Raw genomic sequence first — 27172 nt, 5'->3', positions numbered from 1 at the left:
TGACACAAAACCCAGAGCAATATGAGGAAAGATATTACCAAATGTGACTACAAAAAAATGAAAAACTTGGTACAGCACGTATGCATGTGCACACACAAGCACACACACAAACCCTTAAACAAAGTCTAAAGAAAAACTAGGAAAAAAAATAATTGGAAAACATATCACACATAGAAAAAGTTGTTATAAATCAATAAGAAAAACACCAACAATTCAAAAATGAAAAGACCCAACAAAGGATATAAAGAGGTAATTCAGAGAAATAGAAATACACAGTCAGTAAACATCTAACAAGATGTTCAACCACAGCCATACAACCATAAATATAGAAATTGAAATCAAAACCAGAGTTTTTTAAATAAACAAGTGGGACTTCATCAGACTAAAGAGCTTCTGCAAGGCAAAGGAAACCAGGATCAAAATGAAAAGACAACCCACCAACTGGGAGAAAATATGTGCAAATCATATACCCAACAAGGGGTTAATCTCCATAATATATAAAGAACTCACACAACTGAACAACAAAAAAACAACCCAGTCAAAAAATGGGCAGAGAATATGAACATTTTTCCAAGGAAGATATACAGATGGGCAATAGACATATGAAAAGGTGTTCAACACCACTAATCATCAGGGAAATGCAAATCAAAACTACACTAAGATATCACCTTACACCCATTAGAATGGTTATAATCACCAAGACAAAAAATAACAAATGTTGGAGAGGATATGGAGAAAAGGGAACCCTCATTCACTGCTGGTGGGAACGCAAACTGGTGCAGCCTCTATGGAAAACAGGATGGAGATTCCTCAAAAAATTAAAAATAGAAATACCTTATGATCCAGCTATCCCACTCCTGGGTATTTATCCAAGGACTTGAAATCAACAATCCAAAGAGGCTTATGCATCCCTATGTTCATTGCACCATTATTCACTACAGCCAAGAAGCGGAAGCAACCCAAGTGTCCATCTACAGATGACTGGATAAAGAAGATGTGGTAATATATATACAATAGAATACTACTCAGCCATAAAAAAAGACAAAATCGTCCCTTTTGCAACAACATGGGTGGACCTGGAGGGTATTATGTTAAGTGAAATAAGCCAGACAGAGAAAGACAAACACCGTATGACTTCACTTATATGTGGAATATAAACTAACACACGGACAGAGAGAACAGTTTGGTGGTTACCAGGAGGAAAGGGGTTGGGGGATGGCACAAGGGGGGAGGGTCGCATTTATATGGTGACTGAAATAATAACAAACAACTGAAATCTTACAATGTTATAAACTATTATGACATCAATTAATTTTAATAAATAAATAATAAAAACACAATAAATGGGGGGCCTGCCCGGTGGTGTAGTGGTTAAGTTTGCATGCTCCACTTCTCACAGCCCAGGGTTCACAGATGTGGATTCTAGGCACAGACCTATGCACCGCTCATCAAGCTACACTGTGGCAGGCGTCCCACATAAAGTAGAGGAAGATGAGTATGGATGTTGGCCCAGGGCCAATCTTCCTCAGCAAAAAAGAGGAGGCTTGGCAACAGGTGTTACCTCAGGGCTAGTCTTCCTCAGACACACAAAAAATACAATAAATGGAAAAAAAAAAAAAACAGATTTTTTTCACCTACTGAATTTGCGAAGGCGAAAAGGGCTGAAAACCCAGTATTCAACAGGGTGAGGAGCAGATGCTATCATCCACTGCTGTAACACAATACAACCCTTCTGACGCACAACTTAACACTCTTCCAGCCTTGGATGGATACGTCTTGGATCCAGCAATTCCAATATAAAAATTAATTCTATGACTATATTTTTACAAGGACACAGGTAAATATGTACAACAATATTTACTGAAGACATGTTTGTAACATCATAAAACTGGAAATGGCCTAAATTCCAATAAGTAATTAGTAAAACAGATTGCTAAATAACCAAATAATAGAAGATTATGCCACCATTAAAAAGAGCGATGTGGATATCAAAAGCACAGAGAACAAAAGTAAAAATAGACAAGTTTTTCTACATCAAAATTTAAAACTTTTCTGCATCAGAAGAGACAACCAACACAGTGAAAAGGCAATCTACAGAATGGGAGAAATTTGCAGATATATTTGCAAATCATATATCTGTTAATGGGTTAATATCCCAAAAAAAAGAAAGGGGGGGGGATTGGCAGATGTTAGCACAGGGCTGATCTTCCTCACAAAAAAAAAATATATATATATATCCAGAATATATAAAAAATGTCTACAACTCAACAAAAAAAAAACAAACAACTCAATCCAAAAATAGGCCAAGGACTTGAATAGACATTTCTCCAAAGAAGATACACAAATGGCCAACAAGCATATGAAAAGATGCTCCACATCACTAACCACTAAGGAAATGCAAATAAAAATCACATGAGATATCAACTCATATCTACTACAATGGCTGCTATCAAAAAAAAAAAAAAAAAAAAACGGAAACCTGGTGCACTGTTGATGGAAATGTAAAATGGTGCAGCTGCTATGGAAAACAGTATGGTGTTTCCTCAAAAAATTAAAAATAGAATTATTATATGATCCAGCAATATCACTTCTGGTTATATATCCAAAAGAATCAAAAGCATGGTCTCAACCATGTATGCTCAAAAGCATACACATCTCAACAATGTGTATGCCTATGTTCATCGCAGCATTATCAAATGGCCACAAGGTGGAAGCAGATCATGTGTCCACTGACAGATGAATGGATAAACAAAATGTGGTACATACATACAACGGAATATTATTCAGCCTTAAAAAGCAAATTCTGGGGGCCGGCCCAGTGGTGCAAGAGGTTAACTGCGTGCACTCCGCTGCGGCGGCCCGGGGTTCACTGGTTCGGATCCCGGGTGTGCACCGATGCACTGCCTGGCAAGCCATGCTGTGGCAGCGTCCCATGGAAAGTGGAGGAAGATGGGCATGGATGTTAGTCCATGGTCAGTCTTCCTCAGCAAAAAGAGGAGGATTGGCAGATGTTAGCGCAGGGCCAATCTTCCTCACCAAAAAAAAAAAGGCAATTCTGACACATGCTACAAAATGGATGAACCTTGAGGACATCGTGTTAAGTAAAATAAGTGAATAATAAAGTGACAAACACTGTATGATTTCACTTACATGAGGTATCTAGAGTAGTCAAATTCATAGAAATGGAAAGCAGAATGGTGGCTGCCAGGGACTGTGGTGGAGCGAGGAATGGGGAGTTGTTTAATAGGTACAGAGTTCGTTTTCCAAGATGAAAAAGTTCTGGAGACTAATTGCACAGCAATGTGCATATACTTAACACTACTGAACTGTACACTTAAAAATGATTAAGAAGGTAAATTTTATTATGTGTATTTTACCACAATTTTTTAATTTTTATTTATTATCATTATTACTTTTGGTGAGGAAGATTGGCCCTAAGCTAACGTCTGTTGCCAATCTTCCTCTTTTTGCTTGAGGAGGAGTGGCCCTGTGCTACTATCTGTGCCAATCTTCCTCTATTTTGTATGTGGGATGCCTGCCACAGCATGGCTTGATGAGTGGTATGCTGGTCCACACCCAGGATCCGAACCCGTGAATCCCAGGCCACCGAAGTGGAGCACGCAAACTTAAGCACTATGCTGCCAGGCCAGCCCCCCCAATTCTTTAAAGAAAGCAATGTGGATAGATGGATAGTAAATGTTAATGGTAGAATCTAAGTGGTGGATATATGGGTATTCTCTGTAAAATTCATTCAACTTTGCTGCGTGTTTTAAATTTTTCATAAAATATTGTAAGGAAAAAGGACAATGTAGTGCTCTATGTGCCGATATGCAAAGACAGACACATTAAGTAAAAAACTCAAGTTGCAGAATTGTGTATATAGTTTAACTCCTTGCCCGTTAAGGGTGGGGGGGGGGTTATATATATGCAAAGAAAATTTCTGGCTGTGTACCTTAAAAACCATTATCAGTGTTTACTTCTGGAAAGAGAGTTGGAGATGTAAAAGTCTTTACTTTCTACCCTTAGGTATCTGGGATTTTTGCCACAAGCATCTATTATTACCTGTATTGTAAACATATACATTTATACAGCCCTAAACCTACCATCCCCCCACCACAAAGCAAATATTCACCTTACTGATATTTAGTTCTACGGCTACATATTTTTACATTAAAAATGTCAACCCTTCTGTAATTTGTTTTTGTGTATGATATGAAGCAGGGATATATTTTTTTTCTCAAGATGATTAGGTTTCTTAACACTACCTGTATACCGAATTCTTAAATATATTTTACTGTCTCTGGACTTTCCCATCTATACTATTCACCAGTCTTGTCTAGTCCCACATGCGTGCCATGTTGCTTTAATCATTGTATCTTTGCAATACATTTTAATATCTAGTAATATGTTATGCCTCTTTTTAGAAGAAGTTACACTTCTCTTTTAAGAAATATTTTTAGTCTAACCCAGATGAACTTCTGATTTGTTTTGCCAAAGTGGAATTGCTTTGAATTTACTTGACAAGAACTGAAATCTTTATCATATTGATTCTTCCCATCCAGGTACAAACTGGCTTTCTTCAATTTTTTCAAGTCTTTCCCCCATCCTTTCCAGGGATTTCATAGTTTTCTTCACCTAGATCCTGCACATTTCTTATTCAATTTATTCCTAGATATTTTATATTCTTCATTATATTTTCTGTAAATTATTGGTATACAGGAACTATATATTGACATTTTTATATTTACTTTAACAATCACCTTTCCAAACTCTTACCTAAAACTCTAACAGGTTTTCATTTGATTCTTTTGGGATTTCTAAATAAGCAATCACAATATCTGCAAACAGCAATATTGTTTCTCTTCCTTTAATGTTTATACCTCCTTTTTCATGCCTAACTATATTAGCTACAACTTCTAAAACAATACTAAATAAAAGTAGTGATAGAAAGTTCTCATGGGGCCGGCCCAGTGGCACAAGTGGTTAAGTGCACATGCTCCGCTGTTGCGGCCCGGGGTTCCCCGGTTGAGATCCCGGGCACGCACCGACACACCACTTGGCAAGCCGTGCTGTGGCGGCATCCCATATAGAGTGGAGGAAGATGGGCACGGATGTTAGCCCAGGGCCAGTCTTCCTCAGCAAAAAAAGAGGAGGATTGGCAGATGTTAGCACAGGGCTGATCTTCCTCACAAAAAAAAAAAAAAAAAAGAAAAGAAAGTTCTCTTGTCATATTTCTAATTTTTTCATATATTTGTCTCTAGTGTTCCACCGTCATTGTGATGTCGGCTGTTAGTCTGAAATATTCTTTATGTAATTAAAAGTATTCTTCTGCCCAAACTCAAAAGAAAAGTGGTCAATGGAATTTTTGTTGTGCTTTATTATAAAAAAAGGAATATGCCTAGTTTTATTTCCAGTATTCCCAAGACTGCTGTTTTAGGAGGAAAATAAATTTAAATAAACCAAACATAGAGTCAACTACATCTAAATCGCCCATACAGAGAAAGAAAGTCTACTTAAGTTTATCTGTGTGGGTATGTATGTGTTTAATACTTACTTTTAATTAAAAGATTTTAAACAGATACTGAATTTTAATAATTGCCTTTTTGACATGCATGATAATCATACAGTTCATACTAGCTAGGTAACACTAGGTGCTATAACCAAATCCCAAAATTTCATTAGCTTAACACAATACAGGTTACCATTCAGTTATTCAGTTATGAACAGGTTATTAACAGTTCAATGCAGCTGATTCCTAGTCAGTAAGCAGCTTTTCTCAATGAAGCAATTCAAGAAACCAGGTTCTTTCCAACATGTGGTTCACCATGCCTTAGCCATGGATTTCTCTGCATCCAACCTGAGAACACATGGAGAAAGCACAAGCTATTCTTAAATATCTTGACCCGGAAGTGACACACATCACTTCTGCTCACATTCCACTGCAAAAATAGTCACTTGGCACCACCTAGATACAAGGGGGTCTATAAAATAAAATCCTTGTCTGGGTACTGGGACAAATACTCATCTCTACATATAGTTTTTCATCTCTGACTTAATAATTTGATGAATTAATAATTTCCTAATAACAAAGGAGCTCTGCATTCCTCGAATAAACTCCAATTAACCATGGTGTGTAGTTCTGTTATACTGCTGTATTTACAATTTACACATACCTATGCTTAGTAAAATTAGCCTGTTTTCTTTTTTTAGTCCTATTCTTAATCAGGTTTTGGTATGAGTTAGCTAGCATTACCTCTGCTACATACATGGTAGGCGTTCAGTACTTTAATAGTAAAACTGCTATCCTCTCAGAAGGGAAGCCAGACCCAAGTTCAATAATTGATCCAACAGACATATAGATCCTAGTTGCCACAATACAAACAGAAGTAAATTACTGCAGAAACACAATATAAAGAACAATGAACAAACCATGAAGCTGATATATCCTGAATAACGGTTGTGACAAAACTTCAAAATGTCATAATTTTCCCAAAGCCCTGAAAAGACCTTATAATTTTTTTTGTAGATGACTTGGCCATTCCCTGTCACAGAGACGAAGGATGATAACCATGGAAATTACCTTCCATACGCAAATGCCAATCTACAATCATTCCAGAAGATCTTGAGTTATCTAGGTAGGACATTCAGCATGAGAGGAGCTGGAGAATAAACTGGGATGGAAAGAAAGTAAAACCTACCAAGAATTCCAGGGAACAGGATTTGGTCCTAGTAATGAACACATGTTACCTCTCTGAATTCATCTCCTACATCTCTCCTCTTCAATCACGCTACTCCAGCTACAGTGGCCTCCTCACCACTACTAGACCAAGACAGGCACATTCCTGCCTCAGTCTTTGCGCTGACTGCTCCCTCTGTATAGAATGCTCTTTCCCTGAGTGTCTACAAAGCTTGTTCCTTCACCTCCTTCAAATGTTTGATCAAAAGTCAACTTCTCAGCGAGGCCTTCTCCAAATAGTCAATCAAAATTGCAAACTACTCCAACCCCAGCCCAGCATTCCCCATTCATCCTGCTTTATTTTTCCCCATAGCATTTATCACTAACATAATACATTATTTATTTACCATGTTGTCTGTCTTCTACCCCGATCCACACATTGTTAAGTTCCATGCAGACAAGGGATTTTTTTTTCCCTGATTTGTTCGTTGCTACATCCACAGATCCTAGAACAGTACCTGGCATATGGTAAGTCCTCAATAAATATTTGTTTAACTAATTTAAATGTTCCATATACTGAATCTCCAAAGATATGACACTGAGATTTAGTGTTAACAAACTGACCCTATCCTAACCCAACCTAAGATACTCACCAAAGAACTGCTCCTTCCATTAGCTTAGAAATCTGAAGACCTGATTTTTTTAAATTGACAGTATTAATGATATGATGTCCCTTGGTCTCTGCCTAAATCTCTCACCCTATACAGAGGAAGACAGAAAAGTTTTCAGAAGAAAATGCTCTCTCCACCCCATCCCAGAGTACATTAGTTTGGAGCCTTCCTTTGCTTCACAGCAGCCATGTCTTCTTCATCTCCATTTTGTCTACCTTACAAAGGAAAATTTTTTAAAAAAACAAAACTAATGTTAAGAGGGGAGTTAATAAAGGAAGGAAGTGGGAACAAAGTGAATACAGGTAAGAAACCTGAATTTTATAGGGAAAACTTCAGACTGATGTATATGTTTACTTATTTATATTTTAAACTTTTCTAGTCATGTAAGGCAATATTATTCAATTATAGTTGAACTTCCCAGCTACCTCATAACTTCTAAACAAAAAATATTAGCCTTAAAATGTATCCATGATGTGGTAAAACTGGTGATCTCATACATTGCTGGTGGCATTATAAATTGGTACAACCCTTAAATAAAGCAATATATCAAATAGTAATTTACAAGTAACCACATTTCTAATCTTTCCAGAGGAAATACTCCAAAATATATGGATGGGTTCCAATTCCAGGTAAGATGCGGTAAGCATATTCCACTTTGTCACTCACACTGAATGTAGCTATAAAACCTAGGCAGAACGCATGGAGTAGCTGAGGACTCCGTGAAGTAAATAGTTTCTTCTCAAGCTCACACGGAGCATTCACCAAGATAGAGCACATTCTGGGTCATAAAACACATCTTAATAAATTTAAAAGAATAGAAATCATGCTTTGTCTGCTCTCAGGCCACAATGGAATTAAACTAGAAATCAATAACAGAACAATAGCTAGAAAATCCCAAAATACATGGAGATTAAAGAATACACTTTTAAATAACTTTTTCTTTCAAAGAAGAAATCTCAAAAGAATTTTTAAAATATTATGAACAAAATGAAATACAACATCAAAATCTGTGAGATGCACGAAAAACAGTGGTTAGAGGGAAATTATAGCACTGAATGTATATATGAGAAAAGAAGAAAAATCTAAAATCAATAATCTAAGCTTCCACCTTAGAAACTAAAAAAAAGAGCAAATTAAATTCAAAGTAAGCAGGAGAAAGAATAAAAATTAGAGTAGAAATCAGTGAGGTTGAAAACAGGAAATCATAGAGGGGGAAAAAAAAAAATCAACAAAACCAAAAGCTGGTTCTTTGAAAAGATTAATAAAATCAACAAGTCTAAGGTTAAGAAAAAAAGACACAAATTACTAGTATCAGAAGTGAAAGAGAGGACATCAGTACAGATCCCATGAACATCAAAAGGATAATAAAGGAATATTATGAACAATTCTGTGCCCACGAATTTGATTAATCTAGATGAAAGACCCAATCTGTCAAAACTCAACAAGAAGAAATACACAATTAATAAACAATTTAAATAGGCCTGTATTTATTAAAGAAGCTGAATTAATAATTAATAATCTTCCAAAACAGAAAGCACCAGGCCCAGATAGGTTCACTGGTGAATTCTACCAAACATTTAAGGCAGAAATTATACCAATTAACTACAATCTCTTCCAGAAGAGAGAAGTAGAAGGAATACTTGCTAAGTCATTCTGAGGCCAGCAATACCCTAATACCAAATCCAGACAAAGACATTACAAGAATAGAAAACTACAGACCAATATGTCTCATTAACACAGATGCAAATATCCTCAACAAAATATCAGCAAATCGAATCCAACAAATGGTAGCAGGCAGATTGGGGAAGACCAGAATTCAAAGTACCACCAAACTGATTGTGAGTTCAGCAATTTTTCACCTCCAGTATCTCTCAAACTGAACTCAACACGGCCCAAAACGTGCAAGTGGCCATCAGTGTGCCTAGAGAAAGTTCCATTAGGACAGGAGTCTCTTAGTGCTCAGGGACAGAGCAGAAATTTCCCCATTTTCTTTCTTTCTTTTATTTTTAATTTTTCTTGCTCTCTCATACCTCAGACCCCAAGTAATCCCATGGTAGCAACAGCAACAGAGTAAGCAGATGCCTAAAACTCCGAGGGAGGGAAACATTCCCCTCCAATCAGAGGAGCTGTGGTCCCAAGAGAATGAGACAAAACCCCATTGTTCTTTTTCCCTCTCTCGTCTCCTGCTGCTTGGCTCAAGGTGGGCAGAGTTGTGGCAAGTACACAGCAGAGTGGGATAAAGAAAGCCCCAAATTTCTGGCCAAAGAGGTGAAAAAGAGGAGTCCCAGGCAATCGGAAAGTACTAGGAAGACTGCAGATGAAAGAACGCAGGCAAGTGACCCTTTCAAGTAGCTTACAAACTCCCCGGCTGACACCTGAGCTGTGCATACACGGATTAGACACTAAAACGGTATAGACAGACTTTGAGAACTGAACTATGGGACAGGTCAGGGGTCAGCAAACCTTTTCTATAAAGGGCCAAATAGCAAATATTTTAGGTTTTGTGTGCCGAACAGTCTCTGTCGCAACTGCTCAACTATGACCATTATGGTATGAAAGCAGCCACAAAAAATACATAAACAAATGGGCATGGCTGTGTTCCAATAAAATTTTATTTATAAAAATAGGCAGTGGGCTGGATTTAGCCCACAGGCCATAGTTTCACAACCCATGGGGAAGGCCACCACCCAAATCTCAGACAGTCTGATGGTACACAAAAGAGACAAATCTAAATAGCACTAAAAAGGCCTTGAAGACTTAACTGACATTGAAACAACAACCCAGAGAAGGCTGGTCAGAACTCGAAGTCTGAAGACAATTCAGTCAACTGTTTGCTAAAACAAAACTATTAACTTTCTCCATATAACTTAAACAAGACCCACAGTGTCAATTATACAATATTCAAAATGGCCAGAATACGATCTAAATTTACTTGGTATACAAAGACCCAGGAAAATCTCGACTTGCTTGGGAAAGGAAAATCAAAAGATAAAAAGAAGAAGATAACACCGATATGGGAAATGTTTCACAAAGACTTTTTTTTTTTTTAATTAAGATTTTATTTATTTATTTTTCCCCCCAAAGCCCCAGTAAATAGTTGTATGTCATAGTTGCACATCCTTCTAGTTGCTGCATGTGGGATGCGGCCTCAGCACGGCCGGACAAGCGGTGCGTCCGTGCGCGCCCGGGATCCGAACCCGGGCCGCCAGCAGCAGAGCTCACGCACTTAACCGCTAAGCCACAGGGCCGGCCCTCACAAAGACTTTAAAGCAGCAATTATAAAAATGCTCAAAATAAGGTAAATACTCTTGAAACAAAGGGAAAGATACAAAGTCTCAGCAAGTAAAAGATAATATAAAGAAGAACCAAATGGAAATTTTAGAACTGAAAGGTAACCAAAACAAACAAAAAACCCCATCTGATTTGATGAATTAATAACAAGAGTCAGTTAACATGAAAACAGAGAAACAGAAATTATCTAATGATTGAATAAAAAATAAACCCTTACTCAAAATTTAAAATTTTGTGCACCAAAGGCCACATCAAGAAAGTGAAAGAACAACCCACAGAACGAAGAAAATATTTGCAAATGATATACCTAATGAGACACTTATATACAGTATATATATAAAGAACTCTTACAAACCAACAAATGACAAATACCCCAATTAAAAAATGCTTTAAAAAGCATCTTGTAAAAACAACTCATGAATAATATCATTATTCATTAGGAAAATACAAATCAAAACCACAATGAGATACCAGTTCACATTCACTAGAATGGCTATGATTATTAAAAAAAAAAACAACACACACAGGCAAACAACAAGTGGTGGCAAAGATGTGGAGAAATTAAAACTCAAACACTGTTGGTAGGAATGTAAAACAGCCAATATGGCAAACAGTTTGGCAATTCCTCAAAAAGTTAATTACAGAGTTAACATATGAACTAGCAGCAATTCCATTCCTATACACCGAAAAGAATTAAAAACACATGTTGATACAAAAATTGTGCATGAAATGTTCACAGTGGCATTATTCACAATAGCCAAAAAGTAGAAACAATCCAAATGTCCATCAATTGATGAATAAATAAAAGGTGGTATACCCACACAATGGAATATTATTCAGCCATAAGAAGGATACATGCTACAATATGAATGAACTTAAAAAACATTATGCTAAGAAAAAAGAAAATATAGTTACCCATGGATGTAAAGCGAAGTAACCCTGAGTGGTGGGAATAAGACTGTTGTATAAAAAGGGCCAGTGAGAGGATCTGGAGGAAAGCAGAAAATCTGGAACCAACAACTGCCCTGTCTGGGTTGAATGGGAACATAGAGCAAGAAAGAATAGAAAATTCAGCAAGAATAGAAAATTTCCCTGTCTGGAATGTTGCTGGGGAAATGGGGAGGACCTAGGCTATATCTGAGTTTTAAAAATGTCTATGTGATGTTTCTTCTTTGCATTAAAGTCAAAAGTGAAATTCTGAAGAAAAAAAAAAATTATGCTAGGTCAGAGAATCCAGACACAAAAGGCCACATATTGTATGATTCCATTTGTATGAACTGTCCAGAATAGGCACATCCATAGATACAGAAAGTAGATTTATGGTTACCACAGGCTGGGAGGAGGGGAAAATGGGAAGTGATTGCTAATAATAATAAAGATGAGAATGAATATCAATGAGATTGAAAACAGAAAAATTAATGAAAACAAAAGCTGATTCTTTCAATAGATCAATAAAATTGAAAAACCTCTAACAAGAGAGACAAAGAAAAAAGAGAAAAGACACAAATCACCAGTATCAGGAATAAAGAGGGATATCACTACAGACTCTGCAAACAATAAAAGAATACTACAAACAACTCACAAACATAAAGTCAACAACTTAAATGAAATGGACCAAATTCCTGGAAAACCATAAACTACTAAAACTTACCCAAGAAGACACAGACTATCTGAATAGTTATATAACTATACAAGAAATTGAATTCATAGTTAAAAATTCTGCAAAAGAAATCTCCAGGCCCAGAATGTTTCATTAGTGAGCTCTATCAAACATTTAAAGAAATAACACCAGTTCTACATACAGTCAATTCTCACTGTTCATAGTAGTTATTTTCTTTAAGTCATCACAAACACTAAATTAGCAAATACTGAACCAGTGCTCCTAGGGGAAATACAGAGCTAAGTTCCTGCAAGCCTCTGGACACATTTCTGTCAACCAATCAATACATAACCTTGTTTTTATGTATGTTTCTGTTTAAACATATCTTTTTCAATACCTATTATTGATTCATTAACATTGAACTCATGGCCAACAGCACTGTAACTCATGCCTAAACAAAGCTTATTTAACACAGGTATTTTCCCCATTAAGGCACATCACAGCTTTCCTGCACTTAAGAATACTAGACAGCACTTCACACTTTGGGGGCCATTTTAAACAGAGAGAGCACCAAAAAAAGCACAAAAATGCAAAAACCATGGCACTAAACAGACCACAAAAAGGACACGTTTTCACTACGAGAACTGAAACAAGAAGGCAGAGCATCACCTTGTTTGACCTCAGCTGGAAATGTCCGCACTGGATGTCTCAAATTTTTTGCCACTCTGCACATGTCCATGAATGACTGCAAAAGTGTCATGAGTACCGATATTTTAGCAAGTAGCTGAATTGAAATTAGCATAAATTTTAGCAAGTAGGTGAATTCGCAAATATTGACTCCACAAATGAGAACCAACTGTTATCTCTTTCAGAAAATACAACAGGAAAGACTTCCCAACTCATCTTTATGAGGCCAGCATTATCCTGATACCACAACCCAGACATAGATAGTACAAGAAAACTACAAATTAATATCCCTCATGAACTTAACTGTAAATGTCTTCCACAAAGTATTAGCAAATCCAGCAATATATAAAAAGTATAATACTCCACGACCAAGTGAAACTGTTTTTCCCCAGAATGCAGGGCCAATTCAACATGTGAAAATCAATGTCATCCACCATATTAACAGTCTAAAAAGTTAAAAGTAATTGTAGCGATTGATTCAGAAAATGCATTTGACAAAATTCAACACCCATTCATGACAAAAACTCTCACCAAACTAGAAATAAAAAGGAACTTCCTCAACCTGATAATAGGTGTTTACAAAAAACCTACAGCTAATATACTTAATGATGAAAGACTGCCTGCCTTCCCCTATAATCAGGAAGAAAATATCTGCAAATCACATACCCAGCAAAGGACTTGCGTCCAGAATATATAAAGAATTCTCAAAGTTCAACTGCACAACAAACAACCCAGTTAAACAGTGGGCAAAAGACCTGAAGAGACATTTCGTCAAAGAGGATATACAGATGGCAAATAAGCACATACAAAATGCTCAACAACATAAACCATCAGAGAAAGTAAAATCACACTGATATACCACTACACACCTACTAGAATGGCTAAAATCAAAAATGCTAACAATACCAAGTGCTAGCAAGGATGAAAAGCAACTGGATTTCATACGTATTGCTGGTGGGAATGCAAAATGATATAGCCACTCTGAAAAACAGTTTCACAATTTCTTATAAAGTTAAACATATACTTACCACATTATCTAGCAATCCCACCCTTGAGTATTTACCCTAGAGAAATGAAAACTTATGTTCAAAGGAAAATCTGCCCACAAATGTGTTTTGCAGCTCCATTCTTTTTTTTTTGGTGAGGAAGACTGGCCCTGAGCTAACATCTGTGCCCATCTTTCTCCATTTTGTTATGTGGGACACTGCCACAGCATGGCTTGATAAGCGGTGTGTAGGTCTGTGCCCAGGATTCGAACCTGCAAACCCCACGCCACTGAAGCAGAGCAACTGAACTTAACCACCAAGCCATCGGGCTGGCCCCATGCAGCTCCATTCTTAATTGCTAAAAATAGAAACAACCTACATGTTCTTCAACAGTGAAGAACATGTACATTGGTACAGTCATCTACTTGTACATTGATACAGTCATCTACTACTCAGCATTAAAAAGGAATGAACTATTAATACACAAAACAACATGGATGAATCCCAAACGCATTAAGCTGAATTAAAGAAACCAGTCTCAAAATATTATACACTACATGATCCCATTTATATGACATGCTCAGAAAGACCAAACTATAGTGACCAAGAACATATCAGTGGTTGCCAAGGGCTGGGGCAAGTGGTGGGTGACTACAGCAACATAGCATGAGTTTTTTGGTGTGTATCTAACTGTGGTGGTGGTGGTTACACGTATTAAATCCACAACTGTGTAACAAAAAGGTCAAATTCTACTGGGTGTTAATTTTTAAAATAAAAAATTTTAAAATTCAAAATATTGGGATGAGGTACCAGGTATGTGTGTAAGCAGGAAGTAAAAAAGATAGTCACTACAGCATCAAAATGCTCATTTTTAGTTATCCAATTTTCCTAACAATATTGTTGGGCTTTTATAACATAACCACATAACGGAATACCATTTAACTATTCAAAAAGGGTAACTAGCAAAACCAGAAAATGACACATAAAAATACTTTAATACATGAAACAGCAGATTAGAAACAGACATTGATTACAACTACATAGAAAAGTATATCAAAGACTAGAAGAAAATATCCCTAAATGCTAAGATATATGGTGTCAGATGGTAGAATAAGTGATTTTTTCTCTATTTTCCAAGTTAATTTATTATTATTTCTATAATTTAAATAATTCATGAAACTTTTGTGAAATGGAAGAAACCTATGTTACATATTACTATAACTGAACTACATTTATTTTAAACCTCAACATTAATAGAGCAAAAGACAATACATTAATCTTTAGTATCAACGTTCACAAACACTAAAGTGAAGTTAATGCATAAAATGTAAAAATTCCATCAATAAGAAAGAGGACTGACAAAAATGTTTGATTAGATATAGATTAAGAGGGCCGGCTCCGTGGCTTAGCGGTTAAGTGCGTGCTCTGATGCTGGTGGCCCGGGTTCGGATCCCGGGCGCGCCCCAAGGCACCACTTCTCCGTCCAATGCGAGGCCGAGTCCCACGTACAGCAACTAGAAGGATGTGAACCTACGACATACAACTATCTACTGGGGCTTTGGGGGGAAAAACATGAATAAATAAAATCTTTAAAAAAAATAAAAAAAAATAAAAAGATATAGATTAAGAAAATATCTAAAAATGATACAAATTAGACTGAAGCCACTTAAATTATAGTGTTTTAAGACACAGGCAATTCAAATCACAAATATACTCATATAACTTTTAAGACTAGCATTAAAGCACAAAACTTAAGTATCTTCATAGACAACTTTCAGAACCCCTTGAAGTAATCTACAAATTTCTGGTGGGAGGTCCACAAGAAATCTAGTTTGAGAAACATTTTCATTAAACCTTTGTCATTTGCTACCTCTTGTCAGCTATAAAACAGACCTAGAAAATACATATGAAGCAAATCCAACACTAAATGCAAGACTGGGAAAGTTGCCCTTTTTGCCCCCCACATCTGTTCTCAAGCTATGACTTGAGAACTATGACTATACCATAAACCTGTAATAGGTTATCTCCTGGCAAAAACGTCCTTAACTTTTATCAAAAATAAATATATCAATAGTTAATGGTGTTTTCACAAAAAATATCATAGAACCCAGAGCCACTGTGGTGTTCAACTCCAGGAAGCAGTATTCACATAAAATACAATATGAATGGTTCCCCCTGGAGTTCTGCAACACACAGCCCTGATTGATTCCACCACCTGCACAAACCTGAAGACCAGCGGTACAGAGGACAGTGGTATGGAAAGAACAGTGGCACAAGAATTCAGAGAAAAGAAAAATCAACTTGAGCCTGAATAACCAGGGAAAGAGTTTTCTTCATCTTTTCTTTTCAAGATGGTAGGATTTTGTGTTGAAGAGCATTCCAAAACCTCCCGTATGTGTGAAAACTTCATAAGACTGGCAGAACTTAAGTAAAAGATTCTGTTGGAGAGCTATAAGTAGGATAGGTGTAGGTAGAATAGGTATGAAATGAGAAAAATTTTAATGACATGAAAAAAAATGTATATCCTCTCCTACCCTTTTAATTCAGGAAAGCTCTAATAATCTAACCCTCATTACTTCTCTACAGCCCTCTGCAATAAATCCCACAACTGCCCAATCTGCTTAAAAGACAGATATGATGCTATCTCCTGCATAAAAAATTTCTACGGCTCCTAGAAAAAAAATATTTGTCAGCTTGACTTCTACAACTCTCCATATTTTGGCCCCAACTACCTTTTCTGGCCTTATCTTTCACTACAATTCTCAATACTGAAAGGTAAATTAGCCACGTATCAAACATACCCTGCATTTTTCAGTCTTCCCCCTTCTCAGCTCTTCCCTCTGCCTGGAAGGCCCTTATTCATATTCACCTGCCAATGTTTTATCCATCATCCCTCAATACCCAGGTCAAACCTTCTCTGAGACCAACCCTGCCATGCTCCCTTCTCCACTTCACCAAATTTTAGTATTACTATTAGTTTGCTATTATACAGCCTCAACAACACAAATTTGTTTTGTGACATATTTTATTATGCAACAGGTTAAAACAATACAAATTTATCTCACAGTTTCTGTGCCGTCACGATTCTGGGCATGGGCTAACTGGGTCTTCTGCTTTGGGTCTCAATAGGCTGAAATCGAAGTGTCAACTGGGAATGTGAACTCATCTGAGGCTTAGGGTTCTTTTCCAAGCTTACTACCAAGCTTACTTGTAGGCAGGTTTCAGTCCCTTTCTGTTTTCTTGCTGGCTTTTGGCCAGGAGTCACTCAGCTCTTAGAAGGCTGCCTGCCATTACTTGCCAAAGGGCCTTCTCCATAAGCAGTTCACAATGTGTAAGTCAAGAGAGTGGGATTTTGTGTAGAATCTCCTGAAACAGGAGATGGATCTTTCAATGGGTTCCCAAACTTGTTCATAGCTAGTTTAGGTCTCTGTGTGATTCCACACTGGCTTTGGGAAACAAGTGGCAAATAGGGTCCCTGAGGTTAAAAGGCTTTTCATTAGAACTGTCTCAAACCTCTACACTTATTTGCTAAGAAATGACATCGTATAATATTTCGTTTTCCCACTCAGAACATTTATTAATCTTCCAGCATCATTAACAAATAGTGTTTACAACATACTAGGCATTGTACAAAGAACTTTTCATACATTCTCACCTAATCACCTAACACCCCAAATGGTAAATTCTATTACTATCTCTATTTTTAAAGTTGGGGAGGGCTGGCCCCGTGGCTTAGCGGTTAAGTGCGCGCGCTCCGCTGCTGGCAGCCCGGGTTCGGATCCCGGGTGCACACCGACGCACCGCTTCTCTGGCCACACTGAGGCCGCGTCCCACATACAGCAACTAGAGGGATGTGCAGCTACGACATACAACTATCTACTGGGGCTTTGGGGGAAAAAAAATAAATTAATTAAAATAAAATAAAATAAAGTTGGGGAAATTAAGAAAGCCTAGATAGTGTAAATCCCTACAACTCCAAATGTGGTCCTTAGACCAAAGCACCAGCATTACCCAGGAACTTGTTAAAAATGCAGAATCTCTGGCTACGATGCAGGCCTACTGAATAAAAATGTGCATTATAACAAGCTCCCCAGATGATTCTTATACACATTAATGTTTGAGCATTGGTTTAAATAACTTGTCCAAACTGACACAATAAATGGTAGAGCCAAGATCAAATCCAGATTGTCAAGGTTATTTCCATGTTGCTATTAAAAACAGTCCTATTTTCCCCATTATGTCTTTCCCCATTATGATTAATGATATACATGAAAATTGTTTTTCTATTATCTTTACCTTATATTCCATTTCTTTTTTACATCTTTGTGCACACACACACACACAAACACACAATATAAAAGAGAAAACCTTTCCTAACACATTAAAATATTTCATGGGTACCATCCAATTAAACTTAGAAAATTTGTCAGAACCACTCAAATCATATAGGAAACTAATCACTATAAATCAGTAGCAATACATTTAAATTTTTATGTTACTATTTAGAAATAAGTCACTAACATCATTAAACACTTTATATGAAATTGAATATGGCTAAACCAGCTACTGAATAATTCAGACATCAGTGAGTTAAAGATTCCAATGAAAGTCCATTCTAAATGTAGTATCGACTGCTAAATGTCAGTAGCCAAAGAATTTTCAAATGAAAAGTCTTTCACAAGATAATTTTTACCAAAAGATGGATCAAATTACTCAGAAGACACTACAATTAAGGTTTACAGTGTCCCCTGATGCCCAGGACTTCTAAGTACATGTGTATTTACCACTAACCGATTTTAGTTTTGAAGTAAGAATTATCACAGAAATTTCCCAGTATCTGAATGTAACTTAAAACGGTCTTTGGAAGCAAACACCCCGGTGTGTCTTATAATAATTTTTTTTCACTAACAAGAGAGACTCAACCAGTTTTCCCGGCAAACAACACTTTACATAGTTGACTAACTTTATTCAAATGGTGCTCTCTTGAAAATGGGAACAGTGTCTTGTTTTTCACTTCCAATAAAGAAAAGGTGAAGAAAAAAAGATTTGGCACTCATGTGCAAGAAAGTGAGTTAAGCTCTGTATGTAGAAATATTTAAAAGAAAAGTCTCTGCCTTCAAAGAGCACAGTCTTAACTGATATATAAAGTGAATTTCCTCTTACTTGTCCACAATAAAATACACATTTTATTTAGGGAAGATATGCCTTCAGGGCTAAACATTTTTCAAAAGCATTCAATTTACAATCTTTGAGTGAGGAAAGTTTTGCTTAATAGGACTCAAACCCTAGAAAAGCATAAAAGGTAAAGATTGATAAATTTGTTTACATTAACATCAAAAAATGGCTGGGCAGCAAAAAAAAACTGCCTAAATCAAATCAAAAGACAAAAATGGGAAACAGATCTGCAACACATATTACAAAGGGCTAGTTTCCTTAACCTACAGAGCACTCTTAGAAATTAGTATTAAAAAGACAAGGAAGCACAAAAAAAAAAAGGCAAAAGATCCAAACAGACAAGTTTACTGAAAAATATACAAACAGTCAATAAGCAAAGGAAAGTACTTTACATCTGCACTATCCAATAATGGTAGCCACTAGACAAATGAAGTTATTTAAACTTAAATTACTTAAAATTAAATAAAATTCAAAGTTCAGTTCGTTAGTCACACTAGCCACATTTCAAGTGCTCAATGGCCACATGTGACTAGTGGCTACTGTATTGGAGAGCACACATACAGAACATTTCCATCAAATTCTACTGAACAAAACAACAAAAGAAATGCTTTGTTAATATGGCAAAGAGTAAAGATTGATATATTCCTTGGATTACAGAGAAAAGTGGAAAAATAACAGGAACCTTCAAAATTTTGGAGGAGAATATAAACTGGCACAAACTCAAGTTTACAAATTCTTTATTCCATTCACGCAAATACAAACATACACAGACACTCACACACATAACGTACATGCATACATACATGTATGCCCCGATATATATATCGAAGTATTTGTTACAAAGGAAAAAAAACTATAAATGACCTATCTATGTCAAATAATCAAGGACTGATTTTTTAAATGATAGTACATCCAAAACAATGGAATGTTAAGAACCATTAAAAAGAAAGAGGCAGATATCTAATTAATGGCATTAAAAGGCATCCATGACATTCATAAAGAAAGGAAATTGCAGAACTGTATATAAAATATATATAGGTATACAAATTTATGCATATTTCCATATACAGTGTTAAAAGTCCAGAAGGCTATATGCAAACTATCCACTATAGCTAATTTCAGTATGGCAACTCTAAATATTTTCAGTATTTCAGTATGCAGACTTTCACCTAATCCCTGTTTTCAGTATAGTGACTCATCCAACATTAACTCTTTACATACTTTTGTTCTACTTGTTTTTTTAAAAATAATGAGCCTATACAACTTTAATAGAAACTCAATTTAAAGCAAGTAATACTATTGTTTTAAGTCATATTTAAAGAATTCTAGGGCCGGCCCTGTGGCTTGGTGGTTAAGTGCGCGCGCTGCAATGCTGGTGGCCCGGGTTCGGATCCTGGGTGCGCATCGAGGCACCACTTCTCCGTCCATCCTGAGGCCGAGTCCCACATACAGCAACTAGAAGGATGTGCAGCTATGATATACAACTATCTACTGGGGCTTTGGGGGAAAAAATAAAATAAATAAAATCTTTTTTTTTTTTTTTTTTTTTTTTAAAGATTTTATTTATTCATTTTTTTTCCCCCCAAAGCCCCAGTAGACAGTTGTATGTCATAGGTTCACATCCTTCTAGTTGCTGTACGTGGGACTCGGCCTCGCGTTGGACGGAGAAGTGGTGCCTCGGGGCGCGCCCGGGATCCGAACCCGGGCCGCCAGCACCAGAGCGCGCGCACTTAACCGCCAAGCCACGGAGCCGGCCCAAAATAAATAAAATCTTTAAAAAAAAAAGAATTCTAAAATTTAGTATATTCAATAACCTTTTAAAACAACACTAAAAACATGATAAATCAAACTGCACTAAACAGACTAAACTGCACAATGCTATAAACTATGAGGATGGCCTCTCTGAGATATGGGAAGAAAGAAGACAGAACTAGAGAGGCATTCAGAGGTCTTTTGTAAAAAGGACAAAGATAGCAGGTTTTAACAAACCTTACTGATCAGTTCCCTGCAGTTATATCTTCCACACACCGGCCTCCTTCCAGATAGCTTTTGTAGTGAAAACATAATGCCCTTTCACTGATAGCAAAATTGCACAGCCTTTTACGAGTCGATGGATTCTGTGGATGAGGACACAGCACGGACTTCCACAAGCCTGAGGTTATTTTCTGAGCTCCTGTTAGAATTCTAGGAGATACAGCAACAGTACCTTTCACAGAAATTTTTAACTTACGTGTTCAAAAAAGATTTTGATTTTTTTCCCTTCAACAAGTTAGGAGGCTTGGAGGCTTTCAATACAGGAAGATGAAACAAGACAGAAGGATGAACTGGAAATAATAATACAAAGTTCAAGAAGCAAAACATGGGATCTTTGCTTCAATATTATGGCAAGAAGTAAGATCACTCAGCCAAAGAGTGTTACACCAAATCACCTAGCACAACTAGACCTGCAGATAGCAATTTCATAAGCATATCAAATATCGTATGATTTTATGTCAATTATACCTCAAGAAAGATGAAATAAAAAATAAATGTAAATATGCAGTTATTGTTTTGACATTATGGATCAGAGCAGTTTCTCAATTTTTAACCCATGCCCCTTTACAATGCTTTCTCACTCTATTTTTTACGTATTCCACAAGCCAAGAAGATTTTGCCCAGTTTTACTTTCTATGGTCTATATTATAAAAACAATACGTTTGTTTAATATGTTTGTCCAAGATGCATACTCTCCCCTGGAGATTCTTAAAAAAACTATAAATATAATACAAATACAGACTTAAAGGACTCTGGCCTGATCAATATATATCCAAGGTGACATAACCAGGCCTAGCCATACTCCTACCGTTATTTTTTAAGAAAAAAATTACTCACAGTAAAGATTAAGAGTACTGAAAATTTCTAAGTTAATACATCTGTTTTTTCTGAAGTGCATTTTGTTAAAATGTTTTTCTGAACATCTCTTTAATCTTAATACTTTTAAGTATTATTTTCCATTTTCTATACTTTCTATGTAAAAGTAACTAGCCTATGAGTGTTACTCCTTTAATAGAAATTTTCTACCTACCATCTTATTCCCCAAAGTTAAATGACTTTAGGTAAATGACAAAAATAAAAACCCATGTACATTGGAAATATTAACCACTAAATGAAATCTATACAGAAACATCCAAAAAAAAAACACCATTTTTTCTTCAGTCTACAAATCATATGCTAAAGATCTACATTATACACTGCTGTGCTCCTCATCTCTAATATCCATACTTCACTTCGCATACTTCGACCACTTTATGCCCGAAAGGCACCTCTAGTATACAACCTCTAAGGTCTGCCTCTCTGTCCCTTCCACCTACAATCACAACAAACTTATCCTTTTAGGGCATTTTTCTCTTTTAATGCTTCCCTAGTTGTGGTGGGTGACAAGGGAAAAGTCAAAAAGAAAACAGGATCAATAAGATTATACTATTTTGAAAGCTCTACCTTGCAGAAACAGTTAAATTCCTCAGGAATGTCACCAAATATTTAGATAATACAATGTCTTTTTTTTTTTTTTTAATGAGTATAATTTTGAACATAGTTCTCAAGTCAATGTAATGGTTCTCAATCTGGCTTACTACAAATTTTTCTATTTAAATTGCACCAAACTCTATACGACAGATCTCTCATCCAAATCATTTCATCACCATCATCACTGCCACCCTTAAAATTTAAAACATGTGAGACTGTTAACTAAATACCTGAATAATGCTTTTTATAACTAGTATATTTATATAGGACAAATATATGATCAGTAGGGAGACACTCCAGTGTAAGTAAATGAGCATTCACGTTCAGGTGAATCTCAGCTCCATTATCCCTCTCTCTGGTGTCCTTACTTACGGAAACCTGTCTACACTCTACATTTAATCAGCCTTTTGGCATAATTTTACTACTATACAATAATTATGAATCTCATAATTTTGCTTTTTCAGATTGTTCACAGCAACTTTACATCAACCGTGTAGCTCTCACATATACACACCCCTTGTTATATATGTATACATACATATATAATTGATTGAATAATTTTATTTATCTGTTGCTATCTTATTGGTCAGGAATACAATCCCATTTCAATAGTGCTCCCTAGAACAGGATAGCTCTACAATGCAGGTACCAAGAACACAATGAAATAAGGAGTAGATACTACTTGTATTCGTAAATAATTTTCTTATTCCCTTGCTGGAACTCTGTTCCTAGAACATCTGACCTTAATGCCTATGAAATAAGTTTAAAATTTACTTCTCCTAGTCCTCTTGATCTTATAAATAAATACATGCACCATTTCTTAATTTAGGTCAAAGTTACTTCCATTTGTCAAATCACTAATTTTCTGATTTCATTCTTCTTTCTTTTTTTCCTTTTTTGTGAGGAAGATCAGCCCTGAGCTAAGATCCAATGCCAATCCTCCTCTTTTTGCTGAGGAAGACCAGGGCTAACACCTGTACCCATCTTCCTCTACTTTATATGGGATGCCGCCACAGCATGGCCTGACAAGCGGTGTGTCAGTGCACGCCAGGGATCCGAACCTGCAAACCCCAGGCCGCCAAAGCGGAGCGCGCACACTTAACCGCTGCACCACCGGGCCAGCCCCTGATCTCATTATTCTGCAGCCTGAAATATTAAAGATTTACTTTTGTCCATTCCTCCTACATGTACTTCTATCTATTCCTCCTACAAAGAGAAACCTTTTGAACACTGAGGTTTAGTTTAATGCCTCACTTTATAGATGATAAATGAAAAAGAGTAGAGTGTTTTCTAGATTTCTGGCTACTAGAAAAATGAAAAAAGTTTTAGTGTCACCATTCTCTAAAATTCATTTTTACTTAGACTGAGGCCTTATACATTTGCCAGAATCAAATAAAAATACCAAGCCACTAATATACTGATGGATTCAGGAACTCACTCAGAACTCAAACTAGTCTTTCCAGCTTTTAAATACTATTTTTGACACAGCTAGCAAGGGCATAAAATGTTTACTACAAATGAGCAAACATACTAATTCATTATAGGAAAATCTAAACAGTAGATGCAGATCAATTTTTCCTATTTGCAGTCTCCCAATGATTAGACTATCTTATCCAAAGAGATCAAAATTCAAAAAGTACTCCTAAGATTCTAGAGACTTAAAATTAATTAACATTATTAGAGTTGGGGTCTGCTTACCTATAATTAAAATTTACCATCCTTCTTTGAATAAAAGGAAGAGGTCTTGAGGTATTTATCAAGTAGAAGAAAGTAAAACAGTCTTCTGTGAAGGAGCAATTTTCCTACCACCAAACAAAATATTTCTAGAGTTTTATCTTTTAGAGGAAAACGACCAGCAGTCACAATTATGAAGATATACTGTAAGTGAAAACACTTAATATATAAAATGTGCCATTATTTATTCACTTTTTCACATTTCCAACTAAATCAAAAATACAAGTTTAAGACTCATCAACCCCCTAACGCATAACGTTTACAAAACAAATGCACAAGGTTTACACACAAATGCACAAGAGTGAATAAACAGTAGGACCTAGATTTGGAGAAATAAATAAAAAAGACTGGACAGTAATATACCAAGATGTTAACAGCTCTGAGGGGGTGAAACACATGATTTTTTATTTTCTTCTTTATACGTTTCTATTTCCAAATTTTCCCACGGTGAACATTTATTACTTTTATATTCAGAAAAATCTCATTAAAAAACAAACCATACAACGTACAATAAAGGTTCACTTAGAAGGGTTCTCCATGTTGTACAAACATTACTGACATGATTCACCACCAAAGATAATGCCTCACATCTCCTCACTTCCCCACACTAAAATGCTGCTGTTCTAGGTCCTATTACTTTTCTGCTGCACCCTCAAAGATGGAATGAACCTCACTTTCTCCTAACGTTTCATTTCTACACACATACACATTTGTAATTTTTTTTCACAAAATATAATCAAGTTCCTACTAATCCTAAATAGTCCGTTTTTTAAAACCTATCTCTAGATTTCCTTATAACAAAATTAGAAAGAAAAAGATGGTATTCCCCACTAGTTACAACTTCGTGAAGCCACCATCACTTTAGCTACGGAAAAGTCAAAGCCGGGTAAACTACACGTCCCACCATGCATTGCTGCCTTGTTCAGAGTAGGTCTCTACGGAAACAGAAAAAAAAAAAAAAAATCTACAAGTCCCACCTGTTACTTCGTTTCTAAACACCTCCTGCACTTTCAGCTCCAACAGCAAACAAAAACAAGAGCCTCGTGACCTCACGTCGGATCCGGGAGCCCAGACTAGCAGAGGGCCCCGGGGACAGGCGACAGGTCGGCTCTAGCGGTAAATTCTACCAAGCTCCAGCGCTCCCCTCTTCTTTCCGGGGCTGGGTGCACGCACAAGCCTTTTCCTATCTGCATCCAATGGGGGCTCTTCAGCCGCACAAGGGAGAAGAACCGGTTACTGTGCAAGCACAACAGACTTCCCCATGCCGGGGCGGGGGCTCCCACAGAGTGGGGGTGAGAGCGACGTGACCCCAAGAAGCAGCTTCGAAACACCGGGAGGACTCGTCGCAGACGCAGGGAGAAGCGGCAGCCCCGCAGCGACCCTCTTCCGCTGAGCGCCTCCATTCCTACAGGGATCACAACACCGACACTAACCGCCGCCCTCTCCGCGCGGTTTTGTGCCCCCTCAGCCGGGTCGCTGGGCCAATGACCTCCCTTCCCCTGCGACCGGCGGGCGGCGAGGGGACGAAATCCTCCCGGCCTTCCCCTTCGCTCCCTCCCCCTTACCGTCTTGGCGGCCTCCGCCCAGGTCCTGCCCTTCTTCCTACGGCCCTTTTCCCTCATGTCGGGTCTTGAACTGACTGGGAGGTTCCCGTGTCCGGGCTCCGGCCGCCCTCCCTGCCTGCTCTGCCCTGCGCTGCTTTTCCCGCGGTGCCGGGAAAGGTGGGAGAAAGGGGAAGTCAGGCCGGAGGAGCACCCAAACAGAGGAAGCGGCGGGGGTAGTGCGCGGGGGGGTCTATGAGGCGGCCGGTCCTCCTGCTGCCGTTGCCACTGCTACCGCCGCTGCCATATTGGGTCCTTACTGTACAGGCAGCCGCTACGGTCACGTGACCGCTCCCGCGCGGCCGTCACTACTGTACGCAGCCCGGCGCGCGAACGAGCGCGCGCGCGCCCCCGCCTCCCGCGCGGGTCTGCAGGGTGAGCGAGCCGGCGGTCCGCGGCGCCTCGCCACTCCCCCGCACTTCCTCTCTCCGCCTCTCCTCGGAGCATGCGCGTGAGGGAGGTCTGCCGCTAGCCTGCGTTGGGCGTCCGGGAGCTCTGGCCTACGGCGAAAATCTGCTTGCGGAAGCGGAACTTGATCCATCCCGGAAAGCTTATTGAGGTGATTCTGGCCGCGTGCGAGGCGCCGCGGTGGCTATAGAGACTTGGAAGAGCCGAGCTCTTCCCTCAAGGGGCGACCCTCCCAGCTGTCATTTTAAATAAGCCTTGTACTTGTGTTTTTTCATTTGCCCACGTTCATTTTTACAAAGGTTATCTTTTTGAAGATTTGCACCAATTCTCGTGTACTTGTTAACCCTGTACCATAGATGAGGCAACTTGAAATTGAATGATTTGCCAAGCTTACAAGTCTATGATGTGGAGAAACCAAAAATCAAATTGCCGGCTCGAAGTCCTTTCCATCTCCCCAGCATGCCTCTCAAACTTAGGTGACCTTTTTTTAAGGCCACCAATAACTACATTTCCGCTTTTACATGTGAATCGTCTCATCAAGGACACAAATGGTGTCTTTTTTATCTTGGTGAGCTCAGTCCCTGGCACAGTCTCTGTACGTATCAGGCGCCCTATAAATATTTGCTGAATGATTCAGCTATGTCTGCGGTCAGAAACCATTATTTGTAGTGTCCATAACAGCCTCCTGAAATATCCAGAATGTGGTATCTTCCGTCGCACTATCCACGTCTTTATACTTTCCAAAGTAAAAAGAATGCGTAGTAGCACCTACTGATCTCCCAAATCCACCGGCTTCCAGAAGCTGTTTCCAATCTACTCAACTTACGATATTCTAAAAT

The 27172-nt window shown here is 37.7% G+C and overlaps 1 protein-coding gene across 2 annotated transcripts in view; it reads right to left on the bottom strand.

The window, feature by feature from the left end:
- ASXL2 (ASXL transcriptional regulator 2) overlaps positions 1-26189 on the bottom strand; it is a 149954-nt gene extending 123765 nt beyond the window's left edge. The window contains exons 1-2 of one of the 2 annotated variants that reach the window (XM_087437042.1): positions 25890-25976; positions 25302-25729 (exon numbers count right to left, since the gene is read on the bottom strand). Coding sequence is in view for 1 of the 2 variants with exons in the window: in XM_014781886.2 (XP_014637372.1) it covers positions 25890-25946 (57 nt within the window). In the remaining variant the exon portion in view is untranslated. Of the gene's footprint in view, positions 1-25301; positions 25730-25889 lie in introns of both variants that reach the window. The other variant, XM_014781886.2, reaches the window with a different exon arrangement.
- Positions 26190-27172: the final 983 nt, after the last annotated feature.

The sequence above is a fragment of the Ceratotherium simum genome, chromosome 11 (genome assembly GCF_057802395.1).
Source record: "Ceratotherium simum simum isolate JZ-2026a chromosome 11, ASM5780239v1, whole genome shotgun sequence".
Taxonomy (NCBI): domain Eukaryota; kingdom Metazoa; phylum Chordata; class Mammalia; order Perissodactyla; family Rhinocerotidae; genus Ceratotherium; species Ceratotherium simum.
The sequence above is the reverse complement of the archived record's forward strand: the minus strand, read 5'-3'. Positions and strand labels throughout refer to the sequence as shown.